The sequence below is a fragment of the Schistocerca nitens genome, chromosome 2 (assembly GCF_023898315.1).
Source record: "Schistocerca nitens isolate TAMUIC-IGC-003100 chromosome 2, iqSchNite1.1, whole genome shotgun sequence".
Taxonomy (NCBI): Eukaryota; Metazoa; Arthropoda; class Insecta; order Orthoptera; family Acrididae; genus Schistocerca; species Schistocerca nitens.
Window position 1 is genome coordinate 1,175,318,103 of NC_064615.1, and position 20,164 is coordinate 1,175,338,266.

Here is a 20,164-nt window from a genome sequence, read left to right on the forward strand (position 1 = left end):
AAAACTGAATCACCTCATGAAATCTGCCACAACAATAGATAAAGAAGACAGAGTAGGGACCGAACATCAGTTTCATGACAGACCGGTCAATTTAGCTGACGTAGAATTAACAAAACAAGAAAGAGAATTACTTGAATAGGGGCTTAAACACAACATAAGCACAAACCTGTAACACAAAATCATAGAAAACCTGATCAGAGAAACAGAATACATAATAAAGCAAAACGAAAAGTTGGAGAACCCAAACTTCAGTGCCATCTTGACACAGGAACTTTTAGAAGAAGAGGTAAAACACATAATAAAAGAGAACAAGACCTACATCATCACAAAAACAAAAACAGAGCAAGAAATATATGTATATAAACTAAACAAACTCTAAAAACACAATGCAATCATCACCAGAGCAGACAAAGGTAATACACTTGTACTGATGAATGAGGCAGGGTACATCAAGAGAGCAGAGGAATTTATAGAACAGAACAACATAATGAAGTTAATCAATGATCCTACTGGGACGACCAAAGAAACATTCAAAAACTCTTTAAAACCCTCAGAGTCGCCATCACGGAAACTCGAGCCAAATACATGGCACAAAAGAATCCCAAAACACCCAGCCTCAATAGTTTACCAAAGATACATAAAAATAACTGTCCAATATGGCCTGTCATACATTTCAAAAATGCACCATCTTGCCACCTAGCGTACATACTAATTACATACAGTACTACAGAAATTATACACTTTCACAAGCAACAGAAACCTAAAAAATGCCAGTGAATTGGTAGAGAAGATGAAAGATATAAACATACCATCAACAGCAACCTAGGTATCTTTTGACATCACATCCATGTACACAAATGTGCCAGTAGAAGAAACAATCAGCATTGTTAAAAAAACTGCTGCAGTATCAAGGGGACATAATGAGTAACACATAGATGAACTAGAAGCCACCCTAAAGATTATATCAGAACAGAACTAGTTCACGTTCAAGAAAGAGTACTATCAGCAAAAAGATGGCCTATCAATGGGCTCACCCATCAATGGTATACTTGCAAACATATTTCTAAACCACATTGAAAACTATTCAATGAAATCATACATCCAAACCAGTACAAGATTATATACTGGAATCAATATGTACTTTTAGATGACATCATTTGCTTGATTGATGAAACAGATACCGAAATAAAAAATTACAGAGTTACATAAATACAGTTCACCAAAAACTATATTCACCATTGAGACAGAAGAGGAAATAAAGCTTAATTTCTTAGACATTACCATATGCAGAATCAACAACAAAAATAATTTTGGAAATTTCAGAAAACCTATAGCCCCAAGTACAACCATTCACATCAACTCCAACCACCCCCAAGGACACAAACTCTCAAGTTTCAGATACTTGCTACACAGGCTCAACAGAACTCCACTGGACAAACTCAGCTACACACAGGAACTAAAGTCCACCCCCCAGTAGCTGAGAGCTGAGTGGTCAGCGCGACGGAATGTCAATCCTAAGGGCCCGGGTTCGATTCCCGCTACACAGATATATGCTATACAGACTCAACAGAACTCCACTGGACAAACTCAGCTACACACAGGAACTAAAGTCCGCCCCCCGGTAGCTGAGTGGTCAGCGCGACGGAATGTCAATCCTAAGGGCCCGGGTTCGATTCCCGGCAGGGTCGGAGATTCTCTCCGCTCAGGGACTGGGTGTTGTATTGTCTTAATCATCATCATTTCATCCCCATCGAAATACTTGCACCAGGCAAATGGTCTACCTGATGGGAGGCCCTAGTCACATGACATTTATTTATTAATACAGGAACTAAATACAATACACCAAAAAGCCAGAGAGAATGGGTATAACACACAAATGATAAACAAACTGAACAACAAAATTAAAAACAAATTAAAAGAGAACAAACCCTCAACAAATCACCAAGAGAACCAAGAACACAAGCTCTAGACAACACCGGATACAGGGAACACCCTACGAAGAGTACCACATGGCACATACTAACATACAGTAACAAAAACGTCCGCAGCGTGAGAAACACACTGAAGAAACAAGGGCTAGAAATATTATTCCGCACAAATAACACAGTACAGAAGAGTCTAAGATCTAAGAACACCTCTGCAGACAAATTCTCCAAAGCTGGAATATATCAGTTAACCTGCAGTTCATGCCAGTCTGTCCGCTTAGGCCGAACATGTAGAAATTTCAAAATGAGGTACTCCAAACACCTCAGAGCCCTAAGAAGTGATAGTACAAACTCCACATTTGTAGGCCATCTTATACAAGAAAACCACCACCCAAAAAACGTGGAAACTGATATTAACATCCTCAGAGAAAGTAACAGTCTCTATCAAAAACTCACAACAGAGGAGAACTACCACATACAAAAAGCAATAATACAGGGAAAGAGAGTCCTGAATGAAAATACAACACTGTGCAACAAAATACTGTTTGGAACACTCAATGAACTATACAAAGGTGACTCCCAAAAAAACATAACAATAAAAAGAGGACTTCTGTTTTCTTGGTTACCACCCTACCCCTCTTTCCATCTCTCTCTCTCTCTCTCTCTCTCTCTCTCTCTCTCTCTCCCTCTCCCACCCACCCACCCACACACACACACACACACACACACACACACACACACACACACACTTCCGAAATCAGTGCCATAACAAACACAAAACCAACGATTAACAAGTAAGCAATGAGAATAACATAACACCTTTCACTGTGTTGTCAGAAGTGTCTGCTCAGATCACATTCCGCCACATTTTGTGTAAGTGCATGTGAGATGAAGTAGTGACCGAAAATTTATGAAAAACTGAGTGAAAACAGTGCACTGAATAGCAGGAATAGCAGTTGATTGAGACACCAACAAGGGACACGGAACAGGCCGAAAAATGTAAGTGCAGAAACGGACATAACCTCTACCCTCGAAACAGCTCTCCACAAATACGCAATAATTTTCTTCATGGCTAATTTGCAGTTGACATGCTTTAAAAAAAATACGAAGCTGCGAAGTTGGCCGCGGGCCATGGTGAGAATTTTGATATGAATATGATTTGGCTTAGCGACGAAGCTCACTTTCATTTGGATGGGTTCGTCAATAAGAAAAACCGGTGCATTTGGGGGACTGTGAATCCGCGTTTCACGATAGAGAAGGCTCTTCATCTCAGCGGGTGACTGTGTGGTGTGCTGTGTCCAGTCACAGAATAATCGGTGCAACATTCCTTGATGGCACAGTGACTACCGAACGCTACATAAAGGTTTTGGAAGATGATTTCATCCCCATTATCCAAAGTGACCCTTATTTCGACAAGATGTGATTAATGCTAGACAGAGCTCGTCCCCACCGCTGCAGGAGAGGTTTTGTTGTCCTGGAGGAGCACTAGTTACCTAGAGGCCACTGGCATGGGCCTCGATGGTCCGCTACATTCTCCAGATCGGAACAACGCGACTGCTTTTTGTGGAGCTATATTAAAGACAAGGTGTACAGTAATAACCTCTTAACTGATTACTGAGCTGAAAACAGCCATTCAGTAGGACATCGACAGTATCGATGTTCCGACATTTCAGCGGGTCATGCAGAATTTCGCTATTCGTCTGCGCCACATTATCGCCAATGGTGGCAGGCATATCGAACATGTCATAACCTAAATCCGAATAAATGTGGTGACGTTCACACGTTGAATAAGTGTTTGTACGCCGTAGTTGGTAACTACGCTACTTTTTTTTCGTATAGTTCAATAATTGTCACCCTCTACGTGAGTGGCCCAAAGAGATTTTGAGTAATGGAATCCAGTACTTTGTGTTAGACAGCAAGAGTTCGTCGGAGACAAAGGTGTCCTTAGGAGCGGCCCAGATAAGTGTGATAGGACCGCTCATGGTCTCTCTTCACATGTACGATCTGAAGCATAAAGCAAACAACGATCTGTGACTGCTGATGACGCTGCAGTGAACGGGAATGTTTCGCAGGTTAGTCTTTGGGTGATAGTAAATGTGAAAAATCTGAGTAACTGCAGATGAGTTGGAAAAACACGTGTTCAAATACTAGTGCTACACTTCTTGACACAGTTCCGTGGATTAAATATTCAATCATAACGTTGCAAAGCACATGAGATTGAAAGAAAACGTAGGGTAGGTTTTAACAGAGACGAGTGGTTGACTTTGATTTGTTTGGAGAATTCTAGGAAACTCAAACTTACTATAAAAGAGACCGCGTACTGGGAAATGTGCGATCCATCCGTGAGTACTGCTAGCGTTTTGGATTCCCACTATGTCGGATTGAAGGAAGGACTTCTTTTGCCTTTACAGTTACATCGACCTGTTCTGACCTCAGTTTCCTCTTTTAACTGGCTGTCCTTTGTCCCTCTTTCTTTTGGGTTTGTATTGTAAGGCAACTTTGGAATCCTTGTTCCTTCCATTCGTTCAAAATGTTTTTCAGGTTTTGTTTATGTTCCTCTGTTTCGTTATTTACTGCAAAAATGTTAAGTTTTCATCTAATGTTTTCATTAGGAGTCTCGTTAAGTCTTCGACTGCTCGTAAAAATTTTATTTCAGCCACTTGACACGGCTAGTATATTTTCTCTTCGTAGCCCGGGACTAGAACAGTTACAGCTATCGTCTCGTAGAATTTAGTGTTTCTGTCTCTATTTTTCAATGATCTGCTGAGTTTATGACGTATGCTCTGACAACTCTGTAATTTAACATCTACATTCTTATCTTTGTTAACGGTAATAGAGCTACCCCGGTAACTGAAGTGGTGAACTTGTTCCACAACTTGATCTTCAGTTACAATTTTGTTTAGTAACGGGTATTTCCTATTGAATGCCATTATATCAGTTTCATTTACCGCCGTCTTAAAATTAAGCTCCTTTGCATTAAGTGTAAACGATGGATTTATATTTGTAGTTGGTTTTCAGAATTTGCTAGTAATACAATGTCATCATCATATAATAGTATGTTAATGTATTTATTCTCGTCCCTATTGATCCTTTCGGACGCTGTTCCTTTCCATTTTCGGATGAGATTGTCTGTATAAGTATTAAAATAGCAGGCGGTGAAGTACACCATTGTCTCACGTCTTGGTTTATTATTATCTCTTATCCGATGTGATTTGGGCCATCAAGAGTAAGTTCAGATGTAATTCTTGATGCATTTTATTGAGTGATTTGGGTAGGCATATTTTTGCCATAATTTCATACAGGGACTACGTCCACACTTTTTTTTCAAAATCAGTAGTTTGCTAAATTCTTCTCTTTCGTGTTTTATTTGTCACACAATAAATCTATAATTTATTACGAAATAATTTCACGTCACCTATACTATATATTAGTAACGCATGACTGACTGATCCCGACAGGGACTGGTAGCCAGATTTCTCTCCTATTGCGAGTGGAAACTTTGACCACTTCAGCTGTCCATACGTGCTCCCAGCACCAACCGAAACCTCCATATGTTGTACTGTCCACATCCCTAATGCTCGCACAATATGTGGTTCCCGCAACAGGAAGGCAACAGGCATAGTTACCTGTTTGGAGGGCACTGCATATTAAAAAACAGACCTTTAAACTAAAATGCGTATTACACGCCTCGACAGGTTATAAACGACGATAACAACATTATTTCTCCCTGTTGCGGGAATCACATAATGTGCGAGCATTTCGGAATATGGGCGGTGTGGCATATGGGGGTTTGGAGCCGTGCGGGAAGCATGCATGGGTAGCCGAAGTGGTCAAGGCCACTACTCGCGATAAGTCGAAAATCCGGGTTCGAGTCCCAGTCGGGCACAAATAATCGTTCCTCACCAATAAAATAGTAGAGCTGACGTCAAAATCATTTCCCAGTTTGCGAAACCATTTTGTAATATTTAATACTAGCTGTGGATCGTCAGCAGTCAATTCCATCAGACATGCAACCAGATAAAACACAGACATTGTAATTAAAATATATTGTCACTGCGTGACCTTTCTTTTTCCAGGTGTAACTCTTTATTACAGGTATGTGTTTTCCTATTTAATACATCTGAATATATTTTGTAAATACTAGTTGACATATTAATAAGTCTAAAATTTGGAGTGTTGTTGCGATCCTCTACTTTAAACAGTGGCAGTTTTGCTCTAAGCCACTCTTTTTGAATTTTAGTGTGTAGCAAACAGGCACTGATCACATGTAAAATTCTAAGCTTCTGGAACAATCCACTATGCTTAATCAGCTTTAATATTAATCACGCCAGGTTCTTTACATTTCTTGCGTTTTGGTTTTTTAATTATTGTGCCATTTATTATAAAGTTATGAAATATGTCATAACATAATGAAATATACTTTCGTAGTGACTACTTGCCTTCAGATTATACCACAGCTTCTTCTAATGTTTTGGCCATTGTTCGTGACTTAGTGCACTTGTACTTAAGTATCTTAATTTTTGAAAGCCAAGTATTGTCTTTCATATAGGTTGTAATTGATAACTAATCTCTACTTCTAATTTATCGGCCGCGCGGAGTAGCCGTGCGGTCTGGGGCGTCTTGTCACGGTTCGCACGGCTCTCCCCGTCGGAGTGTGTGTTTTGTCCTTAGGGTAAGTTAGTTGAAGTTAGATTAAGTAGTGGGTAAGCCTAGGGACCGATGACCTCAGTAGTTTGATCACGTAGTCCTTATCACAAATTTGCAATTTCTAATTTATCTCAGCGAGCTATTTTTATTAGTGACTTTGTTTATTTCCTCATCAGTCCGCAGTTTCCTCTTGCTTGGTCATTGAGAGATTGCAGCAAACTCTAGTATGCTCTTTGTTCTCCTTTAATTATTTCTTCAATTCCCTCATTCCTTTTTTGCATTACCGTTTTTATCGCTTTCCTAGTGTTTCACCTGTTGCTTAACTTATACAGTATTTGTATCCCTTCCTAAATTAATATTGTTTTGTGTAAGTGAATTCGCTAAATAATAGTCTTTATTGGTAGAGTTCTGAAGGATTATTTAATAATCTTACTTTAACATTGGTTGATTTGACTTTGTCTTTAAGCAATGGGTGCATGAGTCTCGTCCACCTGGTTGCTAGGGCTGTATCGGCGTAATCAAAAAATGGGCGCTAAAAATATCACACACTGCGAAAATTTTAAATGTCCTTAACTAAGGAACCAGACATCTTTTTCACTAGAATGTAGTAGATAATTGACCTAACTCCTGTGTTAGTCAACGTGCACTTATCAATATCCTTATTCTGGAAGAACGTGTAGGTTACCTTGAGGTTGTTGTGAGTGCAGGAAAATTGTTTCATTTACAGTATATTCCCAATATTTTCCCACAACATGTTTAATAGGGTTATTAACTACTCTGGCATTCCAATCTTCACGTATGTAAATCAAGTTTGTATAATTTATTACATCTTACAGAAGCTGCAGCTTTTCGAAATGATCTCCTGAGTTCTGTACTCGTTCTTCAGAAAAGTAAACTTCATCACAGTTAGGTGCCCTCGGTCTATTATGAACCTAGCAGTCATTAGTCTCTTACTGTGAAAGGCATAAGAAGTAATTCTTTTCTTCTGTTTTCAACCTACCTTAATGGCTACGCCAGCCTGCGCAGTCGTGTGACCTATTTGCACACTCGAAGTTTATACTCGACTTGTTGGCAGATGGAAGCGATTTAAAAGTGTTTCCCATTTACGCTCTCCTCCATCAGCCACTGCGCTGGGTGTCAGCTTGGACTATGAGAATAGTACGTGCCTATACGTAGCGACTTTTCAGGTACACAAGCCTGAACTCCGTCACTACCAATGTTATTGCGACAATTTTCACTTCATAAAACCAAAATGAGAGTACTTTGTGGCTCGCTCCTCATCGCGCAACGTCTGCGTCCACAGGCCCTGGAGCTGAAGGATGCTCCAGGCAAGCTGCACACTCTGCAGGGAGACGTGGCCGACGAGCAGAGCATCCTGGCGGCCTTCAAGTGGATCAGGGACAACCTCTCAGGCGTCGACGTCCTCATCAACAACGCCGGGATACTCGTAGAAAGCGAGCTGACGTGTAAGTAAAAAGTCTGTCAATTACAGCCAATTGCTATGCCGCTCTGGGCCTTCAGTTCCTCATTCCACCACGAAGTAACATAAATATGAGTTCAATAGCACGAAGGCATTAGCGCAGCGTCCTTAAAAACATTTTACGGCTTGCGAAGATAGAGAGGACACAGTATGTTATTCTTGAATGGAGAGAAACTTCACGTGTGCCCCGGGAAATTGTGCTCTTTATGTTACACGTTTAAGTCCTAGAAGACAGTATTATTAGCTTCCCCGTGTTTGGAGGGTACCGTCATCCCGCAACTGTGTATTTAACTAATGAAAGGTCGCTTCCGCTGATGATATCCGCTCCCTGTAAAACAATGCACAGTAAGAATGTGTTCCAAAACGGTGCGCGTTTTTAAGGAGCTATCTTTCGGGGTCTTTTGATGACAGAGGTAGCGGAGTAAAGTGTTGTATATAGTCCTTGACTTAGCGACTGTCTGTATTACCTATCGGAAGAATGGTCATACTTTATGTAGTCTACAGTACACGGTCAAAATTTAAACATTGCACAATTCTTCTACCCCAGGAACATTGAGCTAATCGGCCGGTTGATTTTCATTAGAGGTGTCTGTGGTAGTCCTTAGGTGGCTAAAAACACAATTTGTTGATGGGTGCTTCCTGAGAAATCCCCGGTCAACCCTGATTTTTAGGTACGAAAAGTACCAATTGCGGGGACGGTCACTTCCATAATTCTTGTTCATGGCAAATCTTTGAAATTTTTACCAAAGTTTGTTAAGATGATATTCTCAGGGAATCTGGAAACTTTTTTTGACACCTTTATCTGTTACTGCCGCGCGGGGTTAACCGAACGGTCTCGTGCGCTGCAGTCATGGACTGTGCGGCTAGCCCTGGCGGAGGTTCGAGTCCTCCCTCGGGCATGGGCGTGTGTGTGTTTGTCCTTAGGGTAATTTAGGTTAAGTAGTGTGTTAGCTTAGGGACTGATGACCTTAGCAGTTGGGTCCCATAAGATTTCACATGTATATTTCTGTTACTGAGATCCAGAGGTTCAAAGTTACTGCACATTTGTAACAAATTGTACACGTAATACCCAGCTTCAGGCGCAAGTGTACTTTCAACTGACGCAGTGGAGACGTAACAGTGGTTCTAGGGTCATCGCAAGGGTTTCTCAGGTCGCCACACTAAATTCTACGTCAGCATTTCTTCCCAGTAAAATTTGATGACACGCTGTCTCTGAATAATGGACTGTCACACGCCTATAGAGGTCACTTCAGTGACAAACAGGGGATAAAAGGGGAATAACATGCCTGAAGGAAGGTTAAGATGACTGCCAAAAATCCTGTAAAACTGGAAAGATCGCAAATTTGTTAAAATATATCTCATACACATTTACTCTTTTAAGATATGAATCGTAAGCCGGGCGTTTTCGATGAATTGCGATCTTTGAGCAAAGCATCCAGAAAATGTAAGGTCAACGATTTTGTGTGAACCTTAGATTATTGTTAGTTACTTATTGTTTGTGTGTCAAGTATATAAATGCGTCGAAGTATAAAAAATATATTTTCTAAATTGTAATGAGCTACAGAATTCGTTTTCGTATAAGCAGTACACACATTGTAGCAGGGAAAAGAAAGGAACCAGCGGGAAGATACTCCTTTCGGAGCACAGACAAGGCGAAAGTATTCGTCCTTAAGACTCTGACAGAAAAGAAGGGAACCAGCTGCCTCATTCGAACTCCCACACCAAAAGTTTTGGCATGCGAACATAATCGCTCTTTTTTGTGCTGAAAGAGGGTAGCAGAGAGACAGTGGTGGTGGAAAAGAAAGGAGGCAGTACCAGTGCGAAAGAGGAGAGGAGAGAGTGATGGTGGGAGAGAGAAAGTGGCAGTGAAAGAGAGACATGCGTGGATATAGTAGTGGTGGGAGCAAACGAGACACCAGACATCGGAAACGAATAATATAGATGAGCGGCAACCATCATAGGTTAGGGGATCTGCATCGTTCCAGATGTGTAGGTAAGGGGCATGTCCATTTTTGAACGAAATTTTAATCGTTCTTCACTTGTCATTCTTTTAAAGAGCAACATACTCGCCTTTTTTGTGCTCCGACAGGAAATTTCTCCGCAAGCCCGTGACCACTTTCGGCTTTCAACTGGATCTGAAAGTGCCATTCTGTGCAAAACTTAAGCACGAACGTAACTTCCTAATAATGTGTCACTGCAAAGTAACAAATCTTGATGAAACTTGCACCATACATAGAAAGAACTGCAACACTATAGTACAGTAGGTAACTGAATGACAAGTGCAGTGAGACGAGCAGAAATGCTACCTCCGTTCGAAATGAATCGTTACGCTGAAGTCTCCGCGGTTCATGATGGTTCACATGAAAGTACGAATGACGAGGCACGCTTCTTCATAGGGTGTGTGATAACTGCGGACGGCAATGCATACGCGGCAACTTGCTCCCATGTTGGCCACAAGGTTGGTGAGGATTTCTTATGATAGGGCGTTCAATTCCGCCACCAGCGCGATGGCCGTTGGTGGATGCGGACACGTAATACGTCTGACCGACGCATCCCACACGTGCGAATGGTCAGAGATTTGTTTCAGCCACTGGAGGGCACCACTGAGATGCTGAAAAACCTGAACTGGCTGATTCTTGAAGGTAGACGCCAACCATCCCGCGAAAGCCGGCATACAGAATTTAAAAAAAACTTTTATCGAATGTGGAATCTAGCCATATACCTTTCGTTCCCATAGGGACCGCAGAGATCAGATTAGCGTCCACACATGAATTAAAAATTAATCTCCTGACGCCCCGTATGCGAATGGAGTGGGCAGAAACCCTAATATTTGACACAGTGGGAGCAGTCTCTGCCACGGACTTCACTTTGATTTCCATAGTATGGAAGGTCTTACAAACAAAACGGGCGAGTAGCAGACAATGAATAATGAAGAACCCTATTAAAGACACACTGTCGCTATGGAAACCAATAGTTTTGCCGATACAACGAACGAGTATACACAGCTGCACTCACAACACTGGCAACACTGGTAATCTATAAGGGTGCGTCTAGTTTGAAACAACGCAACAGACGCGTAAATTAGATTCAAAAATTGACCTCATGTGAATTTATCATTGTGGATACTAGGTGCCCTCCATGTCATCCGGCTGGAACCAGCTTTTTTGTGTGGGGATCTGTAAAAGCGTTTGTGTATTCCAGCCGTGTTGATAGTGTCTGTTAACTCTGAGAACACATTGTGGATGGTTGTCAGCGCATTTGGAATGTGTGCGGGCATCGATGAGGTGAAGCGCTGAGACCTCCCTTCATACCAATGGTGGCCATGTGAAAAATATCTTGCCATGTGTTCGTCCTTAAGAGCATGTCTGCAGTCTGGATCCTCGGGGATTCTGTTGCAAGGTGTTCCTGTATTGTCTTAATACGTCGTATCGGGGAAACGGCTTGAGGACAAATGTTTATGAGGATTATTTGCTTGTTTAATTGTCCTCTATAATAGCAAACATTCTGAATACGTAGATAGCTAGCCAGTATCTGGAACCTTTCCTTCGTGAGTGGTGAAATGTGCCGGTGAAGTTTCCACGACAGCTGCCGGCTTCAATAAAAGTTTCCTGGGCGTTCGAGCAGAACGTAATTTTATTTCACGAACCAATGTTTCTGTAATTCGAAAGTAAACGAACTCCTCGTGTATAAAAGAACATGCTAGAAAAGCTTTGCTGGCTAATGAAAGTTTGCATTAATACCTAACTGCGCATTCCAGGTCGGGAACCCACTTCAACATCTATAGTGCCGTCATTCAGGAACTGATATTGGCCTATCCAGTATGTCACTCTTGGGATCTGTGAGCTTTTAGACCAACATGATAGTGCTTGATGTGGTCAGTTTCCACAGCTCGTTGTCTGCTGATTAGCATTACTGCCTCTAGATCAGCCATCGTTTTGCCGGCCGGAGTGGCCGAGCGGTTCTAGGCGCTACAGTCTGGCACCGCGCGACCGCTACGGTCGCAGGTTCGAATCCTGCCTCGGGCATGGATGTGTGTGATGTCCTTAGGTTAGTTAGGTTTAAGTAGTTCTAAGTTCTAGGGGACTGATGACCTCAGTAGTTAAGTCCCATAGTGCTCAGAGCCATTTGAACCAGATCAGCCGGTATGGAGTTTCTCTGCTTTGCGACAACGTAATGTGTCTTCATCATAATATCATCGATGTCCATGTTGTCGAAGTGGTATTGAAAAGAGAGACTTTCCGTAAGTGGCAATAGTACCTCATATGGTTTAAATGGCTCTAAGCACGATGGGACTTAACATCTGTCGTCATCAGTCCCCAAGTCTTAAAACTACTTAAACCTAACCTAAGGACATCACACACATCCATGCCCGAGGCAGGATTCGAACCTGCGACCGTAGCAGCCGCGTGGTTCCGGACTGAAGCACCTAGAACCGCTCGACTACAGAGGCCGGCGCTATACAATCATTTCATTTGGTCACAGCAAAAGTCATCCAGAAATAAATTTCATCTCTAAGACCTACAAACCAACCTCTTCTTCAACGGGTCGTCTGAACATCCTGAGATCGGGAAGGAATGCTTGCCTACTTATAGAGGCATTTATCAAGCAAAGGTCTAAGGGGACGATCAAAACGTTTCTAGAATGAGATTTTCACTCTGCAGCGGAGTGTGCGCTGATATGAAACTTCCTGGAAGATTAAAACTGTGTGCCCGACCGAGACTCGAACTCGGGCACACAGTTTTAATCTGCCAGGAAGTTTCAAAACGTTTCTGTTTGACGACGGTACTGTGCGGAATCAGTACGTCAATCAGGCAAAATCGCCGTGAGCCCTGTGGCAATCGTGCCACCGACGCACCAAGTTCAAGAAACCTCCGTGTCCTACTGCGCGAAGAAGTCCGTTACTGCCTGCTGCACATCTTTACTTGACAGGAAATGTCAACCCGTCAAGGGCTTTCTTAAAGGTTCGAAGGCGTCGTAATGGCATGGGGAGAGATGATGACCACAGAACGGGTCACGAGAGTCTCCCAATTCAGTTGGTGTAATGTCTGCGTTACGACATTTGCGACAAAAGGACGTGCATTAGCATGAAACAGCGGCACCCCTTTTCGCACGGAACCTGTCGCACCATTCCGCAGTGGTGGATTCTGACACACATACTGCCCCATGCACACTCTTCGTTCTCTAATGGACGTCCACCGGTGTCCTTCGGCAGCTAAGAACAGAATAATAGGACGTTGGTTCTATTTTGGACGACGCATTTGGTAATAACATCGCCATAGTTCAAGTTTCTGAATTTACCACACGCATGTTGGAAAGACACAAATGCGACAACAATCCCTTTCCTACATGTCAGTGCTCAAATGAACGCATCGGAGTAGTGATGTGTTGCATATACACTGCAGTTGTGTCCCCAAACATAAATCTTTTGATCGCCCCCTTATACTTTATACATCCATATGTTTAGTACCACCTGGTATGCACCCAGCACATATACATTCTCAGATTCTTCTCTGGTCCCGTGAAATGCATTGTGAATCCATTTCTAGTAGGGTTAAATTAAAGTTCGTACTGGTTTTGGTCTGCTCTCTCTCTCTCTCTCTCTCTCTCTCTCTCTCTCTGTCTGTGCGTGTGTGTGTGCGTGTGTCTGTGCGTGTTTTCTTTTCGTTGCGTGCCTGATTTCATCATTTAATTCAATTTCCACTTGCGTGTTCTGACGTCACCTATTATTCCACCGAACACTTAGTTACATGTTCAGCAGTTGTTTTGTGAGAGGTATACGGTCAGTTGGTTAGTCATTGCTATCATTATTACTCACGCAGTTCGCTAGTGGCAGTTTTAAAATATAAAATTCGGAGTCTGCAATTACTGCTAGTGATAGTTATTATTGCATGTCGTTTTCACCTTCGTTTTTCGTTCATTTTCTGTTTGTTAGTGAGCATTATGTTATTAAAGTTCCATTAATGTATATTTTTATTGTCATATTATGCTAATATTTTAGTTTTACATGTACTGTATGCACAAAATACGAGCTGTAGCACCAGTTTTTCACAGATTTAAAAAGACATCAGTTTGAGGTTTCGAGGTGAACAAACCATGATTTGCGGGCTGCATTCTAAACTGGATCACTCTTCCGCGGTGCATTGTTCGTGCCCTCAGCAGGCCAATTGTACTGGCCAGCTTCATGGCAGCGAGGCGCTGTGTCTCCACTCTCTATTCGTATTAGAACTGAAATTGTGGTGAGCGTTGATTATAGCTCCAGGATAGTATGATGGACAAGAGTTCGTATTTCAGATTCATGATACGTTTCACTGTCTCATTTTCATCAGTGCATCTTCGGGTCTTTGTGATTACGAGGTTCTTTTTTCAAATACAGTTACTCTCGTCGTATAGCCCTTTTACGGTATATTTCACAGAGTCAGTTACGAGATTATTTAGTAACCACACCCCAGTGAGTAATTGAGCAATTGACAGTCTTACTTTTGCAAATCTCATTGGAAAGTATGTCACTGTAACATTCATGTCATGATTGGTTTGAACGCTTCGTAGTTACAGATATCTTTCGTAATAAATCGTAGAGTTCTTTTTAAATCAGAGGCTATCATTAGATACATTTAAACATTTCAAATGATAAATATTGTGGAAAGTACCGACCTTTAGTTTCATTGATAGGGTCAAAATAATTTATGGCGTTAGTAAATTCATTGTGTACTGCACTGAGCATCAAGGTTGTTCTTGTTTGATGATTAACTCAGATCCATTTTAATTGCTGAAACACATGCAGTTTTGCATAGTGTACTCCTTCATAAAAGAGTGACTCATATTTGATCCAGTGAGTGTATATCCACTTTGCTTACAAGCATTCAGTCATTGTATATGGATATTTATTACCAGTTATATGAATCTATGACAGAGGATTTACGAACTTACGTATGTCCCCAAAAAATGATACATCTAGGTACGGTACTCGATATGCGTGAGTTGACTCCATTTGTGACTCAGTGGGATTGTGCTGAAACGATACTCCTTTCTTGTGTTTCTTGAACGGGACGATTTTGAATTTGTCTGCGCCAGTTTAAAATGTTATCGAGGTCTACCTAAATACTTAAGCAACTTCATTACATTGCATCATCTCCAAAAAGTCTGCTTTTATTCTTCTTATTGTTGTTGTTGTTATGTTTGAGGTCATTAGTAAACATGAGCAGTAAGGGTCCCAACATACATACGTGGGACACACCTGCATTTCCTCCTGCATCTGCTGACGGCTTTAAATCCAGGATAGCATGCTGTACTCTCACTACCAAAAAAAGCCTCAGTCCAATTACAAATTTCGTTTAATATCCTATGTGATGCTATTTCCGTTAATAAGCGTTCGTCTAGTGCTAAGTGAAATCACAGGAGGGGCTTCTCCAGTTTACTTACAAGGTAAAGCGTTACCATTACTTGGGGTGACGTGTCAGTCACTTTGGATGAGTCGTGTACTTTGGCGTGGTGCCGGCGTCTGCTGACTGTTGTACGTGTGTTGTGGACAGCCGCCCCCACGGACGCCTGGAGGCGGCAGCTGGACGTGAACGTGCTGGGTCTGAGCATCTGCACCAGGGAGGCCGTGCAGGACATGCTGAGGAGGGGCGTCGACGACGGCTTCATCATCCACATCAGCAGGTGGGTTCTCTGACAGCGCGTCGCCACTTAACAGCCACGTAGAGGACTGCACGTACCAATTAACTGTTACGTTTCTTTTGGCGTGGACACTATGTAGAATACCTATTAAAGTAAGTCTTACTGAGACGTACCTTCGAAGCAGATAATACATTCCACGCTGCATCCTATTAAGTGTTTGTTTAGGAAGGAAACATGAACAGAAAAACCAGTTTTTAGCAGTCATCTCGTTTTAGGATAGCAATGTGAAAATTGTTCATTTTATATGCTGTTAAAGTTTATGTTATCTTAAAGAAAATTAATATTATTCGTGCGTTGTCAGTGAAATAGGCGTCCGCAAGAGCCATCTCGTGACTAAAAATTTCAGGACAGGATTAATAAGAACGGAGAAGAGTTAAGATGGTCGTTTTAAAGATTCAGCTTTTTCACTTAGCCTTCCCCCACTTTACTAGAAAGCACAGAACGTTAGTGAAACTGTCAGAAAAGTCCTACGTTGGGATGTTGTTCGATTCGCGCGGTGCATTCGCACCTTCTGTGGCCTTCGTGAGCCATGCGAGACCCATTCTACACTCACGTTTTCCCGTAGCTTCTTGCTGGCAACACCAAGTGTGCTGAGCTCTCCTGACTGAACCACTGTGCTGTTCCTGCCCACTGCTGCCAACACCACACACTCCGCCTCCTGCGGTAATGGCGGGTCAGCCTCTCGTGACAACCGATGTTCAGTTCCTGACTGCATACCGGTATCCAGATACTTTCGATCAAGTTCGGTAGTAAGGAAACGGAAGAAGTATGTTGAGATTTCCCTCCAGCTTTGAGAAAGGAATTGTTTGAGACCACTTGAGAGGAGACATTTCACATCCAGGTTTTACTTTACTTCCATTATACAGTTGGAGAAACTCTACGAATCGGGGAATCGGGGAAGAAAGGATTTTTGATCAATTGAAATCAAAGTGTTATAAACACGAAGATATATTGACATTGTGTAAAAACAAATCTCGAATGAAGAGGAAACCCATGTGATGTTGATTTTCTATGTCTCCATCAGAGAATTTTAACATGCAAAACAAAGCAAAAAAGTGAGGACAAAAAGGCTGGTTCATAGAAGATGTACGATTGAAGACGACTATTTTTTTTTATTACTGTAGACAATGAAAATCTGTTGTGGAGTCAAAGATCGCATCATAACTACCACTTTTGTCAACAGCTGTACACTTCAGTATGCATTTTGTATAGGAGTGCTGTTAATGAAGTTTGATACTGTGAACAGTATGGTTATATTCCGACTGAGGCGACTTTCATCTACGATTTGGTTTTCTGTAAGCAGAAACTATAACCGCATCTCGGCTCGCGACGAATACCATGCGCAGGTGCTGCTAATAACGTAGTGTTAAGTAGTTCCCCGGTGCGTAATGTCACTTGCGCGCGCCTTTGTCTTGATTGCTTCGGAAAGCTCCACCGCAGCCTATCCATGTGGCTGCCGTGCCTCGTTAATAGCTCCGCCTGAATGGTGTCGCGGACACCGACGATGGTGCTGTCTCCCAAGACAACTGCCTGGCTGCGCGATATGGCGAAATCCAGAAGACCTCTACGGAATTTCCACTTAGGTAAGAAGTGACGGCTCTTATTAAATATCTTAAAGGTAATTCCCTCTACAGAGAGAAAAGACCTTATAGTAGCCTGTTGCAGTAGCAGCAAAACTGCAGTCTCTGCGACTCTGTCGCAAATGGTACTGTCAAAGATCAGCATGAAGGAAAGGACCGTCGGCCTTAACGGAAAACTGTTAAACAGTTTAAGCTTTAGTGGGGTGCTTCGGGGTCTACAGCCGAGTATTTTTTCCTTTTTTTTTCATTTTATGCACAATGTTTTAACGCCGACCCAATCGTGTTTAGGTGCTACTAGTTTTGCTGGTATGTGTGGACTCTAGATATTGTTGGCCTCTCACAGCTGTTTGTAGCCGAGTTCTACTCTTGGTGGCCACTACGCCCTTTGTTGTTCATTTGTTTTTCAGAGATCCCGTTCCGTGAAGCCGTGGAAGTGAAAAAATTGTTTATTTATTTACCTTCCGGCAACTAACGGTCATTTAGCCAGCTGAACGTAACTGAGACACATAGTTCAACCTATACATAGATGACGCAAGTGATAAAAATACAACATTAACGATTAACAACACAAGTTAATACTTAAAACAAAGTAATATGAGCATTAGATATACAACTGTTCAGAGCCTACATTAAAATAAATATACATATAAAATACATATTAACAGTTAACATAGTTCCCAGTGCTATGTTACTGTTACACAGATATCTTGGCAGCGTATAACAATCTGAAAACCTCTTTTTTATGTGAGCATTACTCAAAGAAAATAGAATGTTTGCACTCATAGGTACCTCCGCTTTCAGACGGTATAATTGTTGTAAAAAAGATTGGCTATGTCTCTCATAGTTTGCACATGTGGAGACAACGTGATTAATGTCACTTTGTATGGTGTTATTACAGTCTCAGACCAGTGTCGGAGTAACTGCAGTGCGTAATAAAATGAAACACCTGCAGCCCTTGTTTTGATGTTATTTTATTATATGGCAACCATTTTCGGTGATTCAACAGATCATATTCAGACCTCAGCTGATGCTGAAGGGCTGAACTTCGATCATATATACGATCCTATCAGCAGCCAACGTCTATTAACTGGCGTCCGTAAAATATTGTAGCATTGATGTTGTCTAACACAATGAAATAAAGACCTTGAAAAAGTGAAGGGAGTTGACATATTTCAAAGCTCCTAGTATGGCTACAGCTTCCGCAGAAAAGAAGTCGAAGTTTCCTGTGGCAGATGGAACATTTTCGAGACCGTATTTGTGGAAAAAGGCACATCCCGCATTTTCTCCCTAACTTAATTTGGGGCCATCACAATATAAGTGTGCAATCAGTCCGGCCTTTTCTGGTCATTCTGTCACCATAGATGAGTGAATTTTCCGTTAGTGACAGGCTTTCTAAATGTATAAGCACTTCATGAGACACGACTCAATGATGGTGCGTGCATATAGGAAGTGATCTTGTGCTGAGGTTTTTTGTTGGCAGGTGACTCCATGTTCTATAGCTAATCACTAGAGCGGGGGGAGGCTGGCGGAGAGTCGCTATTCCGGCAAATAGTCAAGGGCCTCCAGTTTGGAACGCAAAGGATGATTTAAAAAGGACATCCTATTCGGTAGAAATTGGTCCACCAGCAATTTCCTTCTGTTTTGTAAAACCATTTCACAGGCTTCAACTAACAGGGTGTTGTATAAGGCAGAGCCCATAGTGCCTAAGCAGTGACGAATACATCTAAACTGAAATTTGTCCGATTTTCTGAGAATGTCCTTTCGCCCAATATGGGACGCCACACTACTGTACTTAAGTCTTGTTCGAAGTAAGGTTTTGTAGGGCGTCAATAAATGGGTTGGATGAGATCCCCCTCCAAACTCGGGAGACTGATTGGATAATATTTAATGCTTTTTTGTAGTCTCTATTGCAATCAAAATTGTACCGAATTCTTTTGGAACTTGGATTACCAAAGAAGTATGTTAGACTTATAGAAGCGAGTTTGAAAAACACGAAAGGTAGAATACGGAAATTGGAGTCAGAAGAATTTGTAATAAAGAACGGACTTAGACAGGGAGATGCCCTGTCTCCGCTACTTTTTAATTTAGTTCTAGAATGTATTGTACGAATGGCAGCAGATAATTCAGAGGGTGTGGAGTTAAATGGAAATATTAAGATATTAGGGTATGCAGATGATCTAAACATCATTAGTGATAGGAAAGAATCTGTAACAGCGTTAATCAAGGCTAGTGAAGATGTAGGTCTAAGGATAAGTGAAGACAAAACTAAATACCTGGTTACTACTAGAATGCCAACAGCAGTAGATCAGGAAATGTTAAGAGTTGGAGACAGGCAGTTTGAAAAAGTGAACACATTTAAGTATCTAGGCGTGGACATCACTTCGAGAAATGAGATTGAAGCAGAACTGAAGAAGAGATTACGGGTGGGAAATGCGTGCTACTTCTCACTGAATAGATTATTTTCAACATTGGCTAGGAATTTAAAGATTAGAGTATACAGAACTGTTATTCTACCATTTATGCTGTATGGATGTGAGACTTGGTCTCTCACTGTGCAAAATGAAAAGCCGTTTCGAGTATTTGAAAACAAAATTTTGAGGAAAAATTTTTGGAGCAAAAAAGGATGACGTTAGCGGAGAGTGGCGAAAAATGCGTAACGAAGAGGTTCGTGGACTCTATTCAATCCCTGACGTAGGCACCCCCCTGCGGGTTCGGGAGTAAGAATAGGACCGCGGTATTCCTGCCTGTCGTAAGAGGCGACTAAAAGGAGTCTCAAACGTTTCGGCCTTCTGTGATGGTCCCCTCTTGGGTTTGACCTCCTTTTTTCCAAATTTCCGTTGTTAGTGCGTGCCATT

At 41.8% G+C, this 20,164-nt stretch overlaps 1 protein-coding gene across 5 annotated transcripts in view; it reads left to right on the forward strand.

The window, feature by feature from the left end:
- LOC126237512 (farnesol dehydrogenase-like) overlaps positions 1–20,164 on the forward strand; it is a 269,788-nt gene that overhangs the window by 228,266 nt on the left and 21,358 nt on the right. For 2 of the 5 annotated variants that reach the window (XM_049947678.1, XM_049947679.1), the window contains exons 2-3: positions 7,876–8,038; positions 15,582–15,711. The exons of 2 other annotated variants lie outside the window; for them this stretch is intronic. In XM_049947678.1, coding sequence (XP_049803635.1) covers positions 7,876–8,038; positions 15,582–15,711 — 293 coding nt within the window. The remainder of the gene's footprint in view (positions 1–7,875; positions 8,039–15,581; positions 15,712–20,164) is intronic. One more of the 5 variants, XM_049947677.1, reaches the window with a different exon arrangement.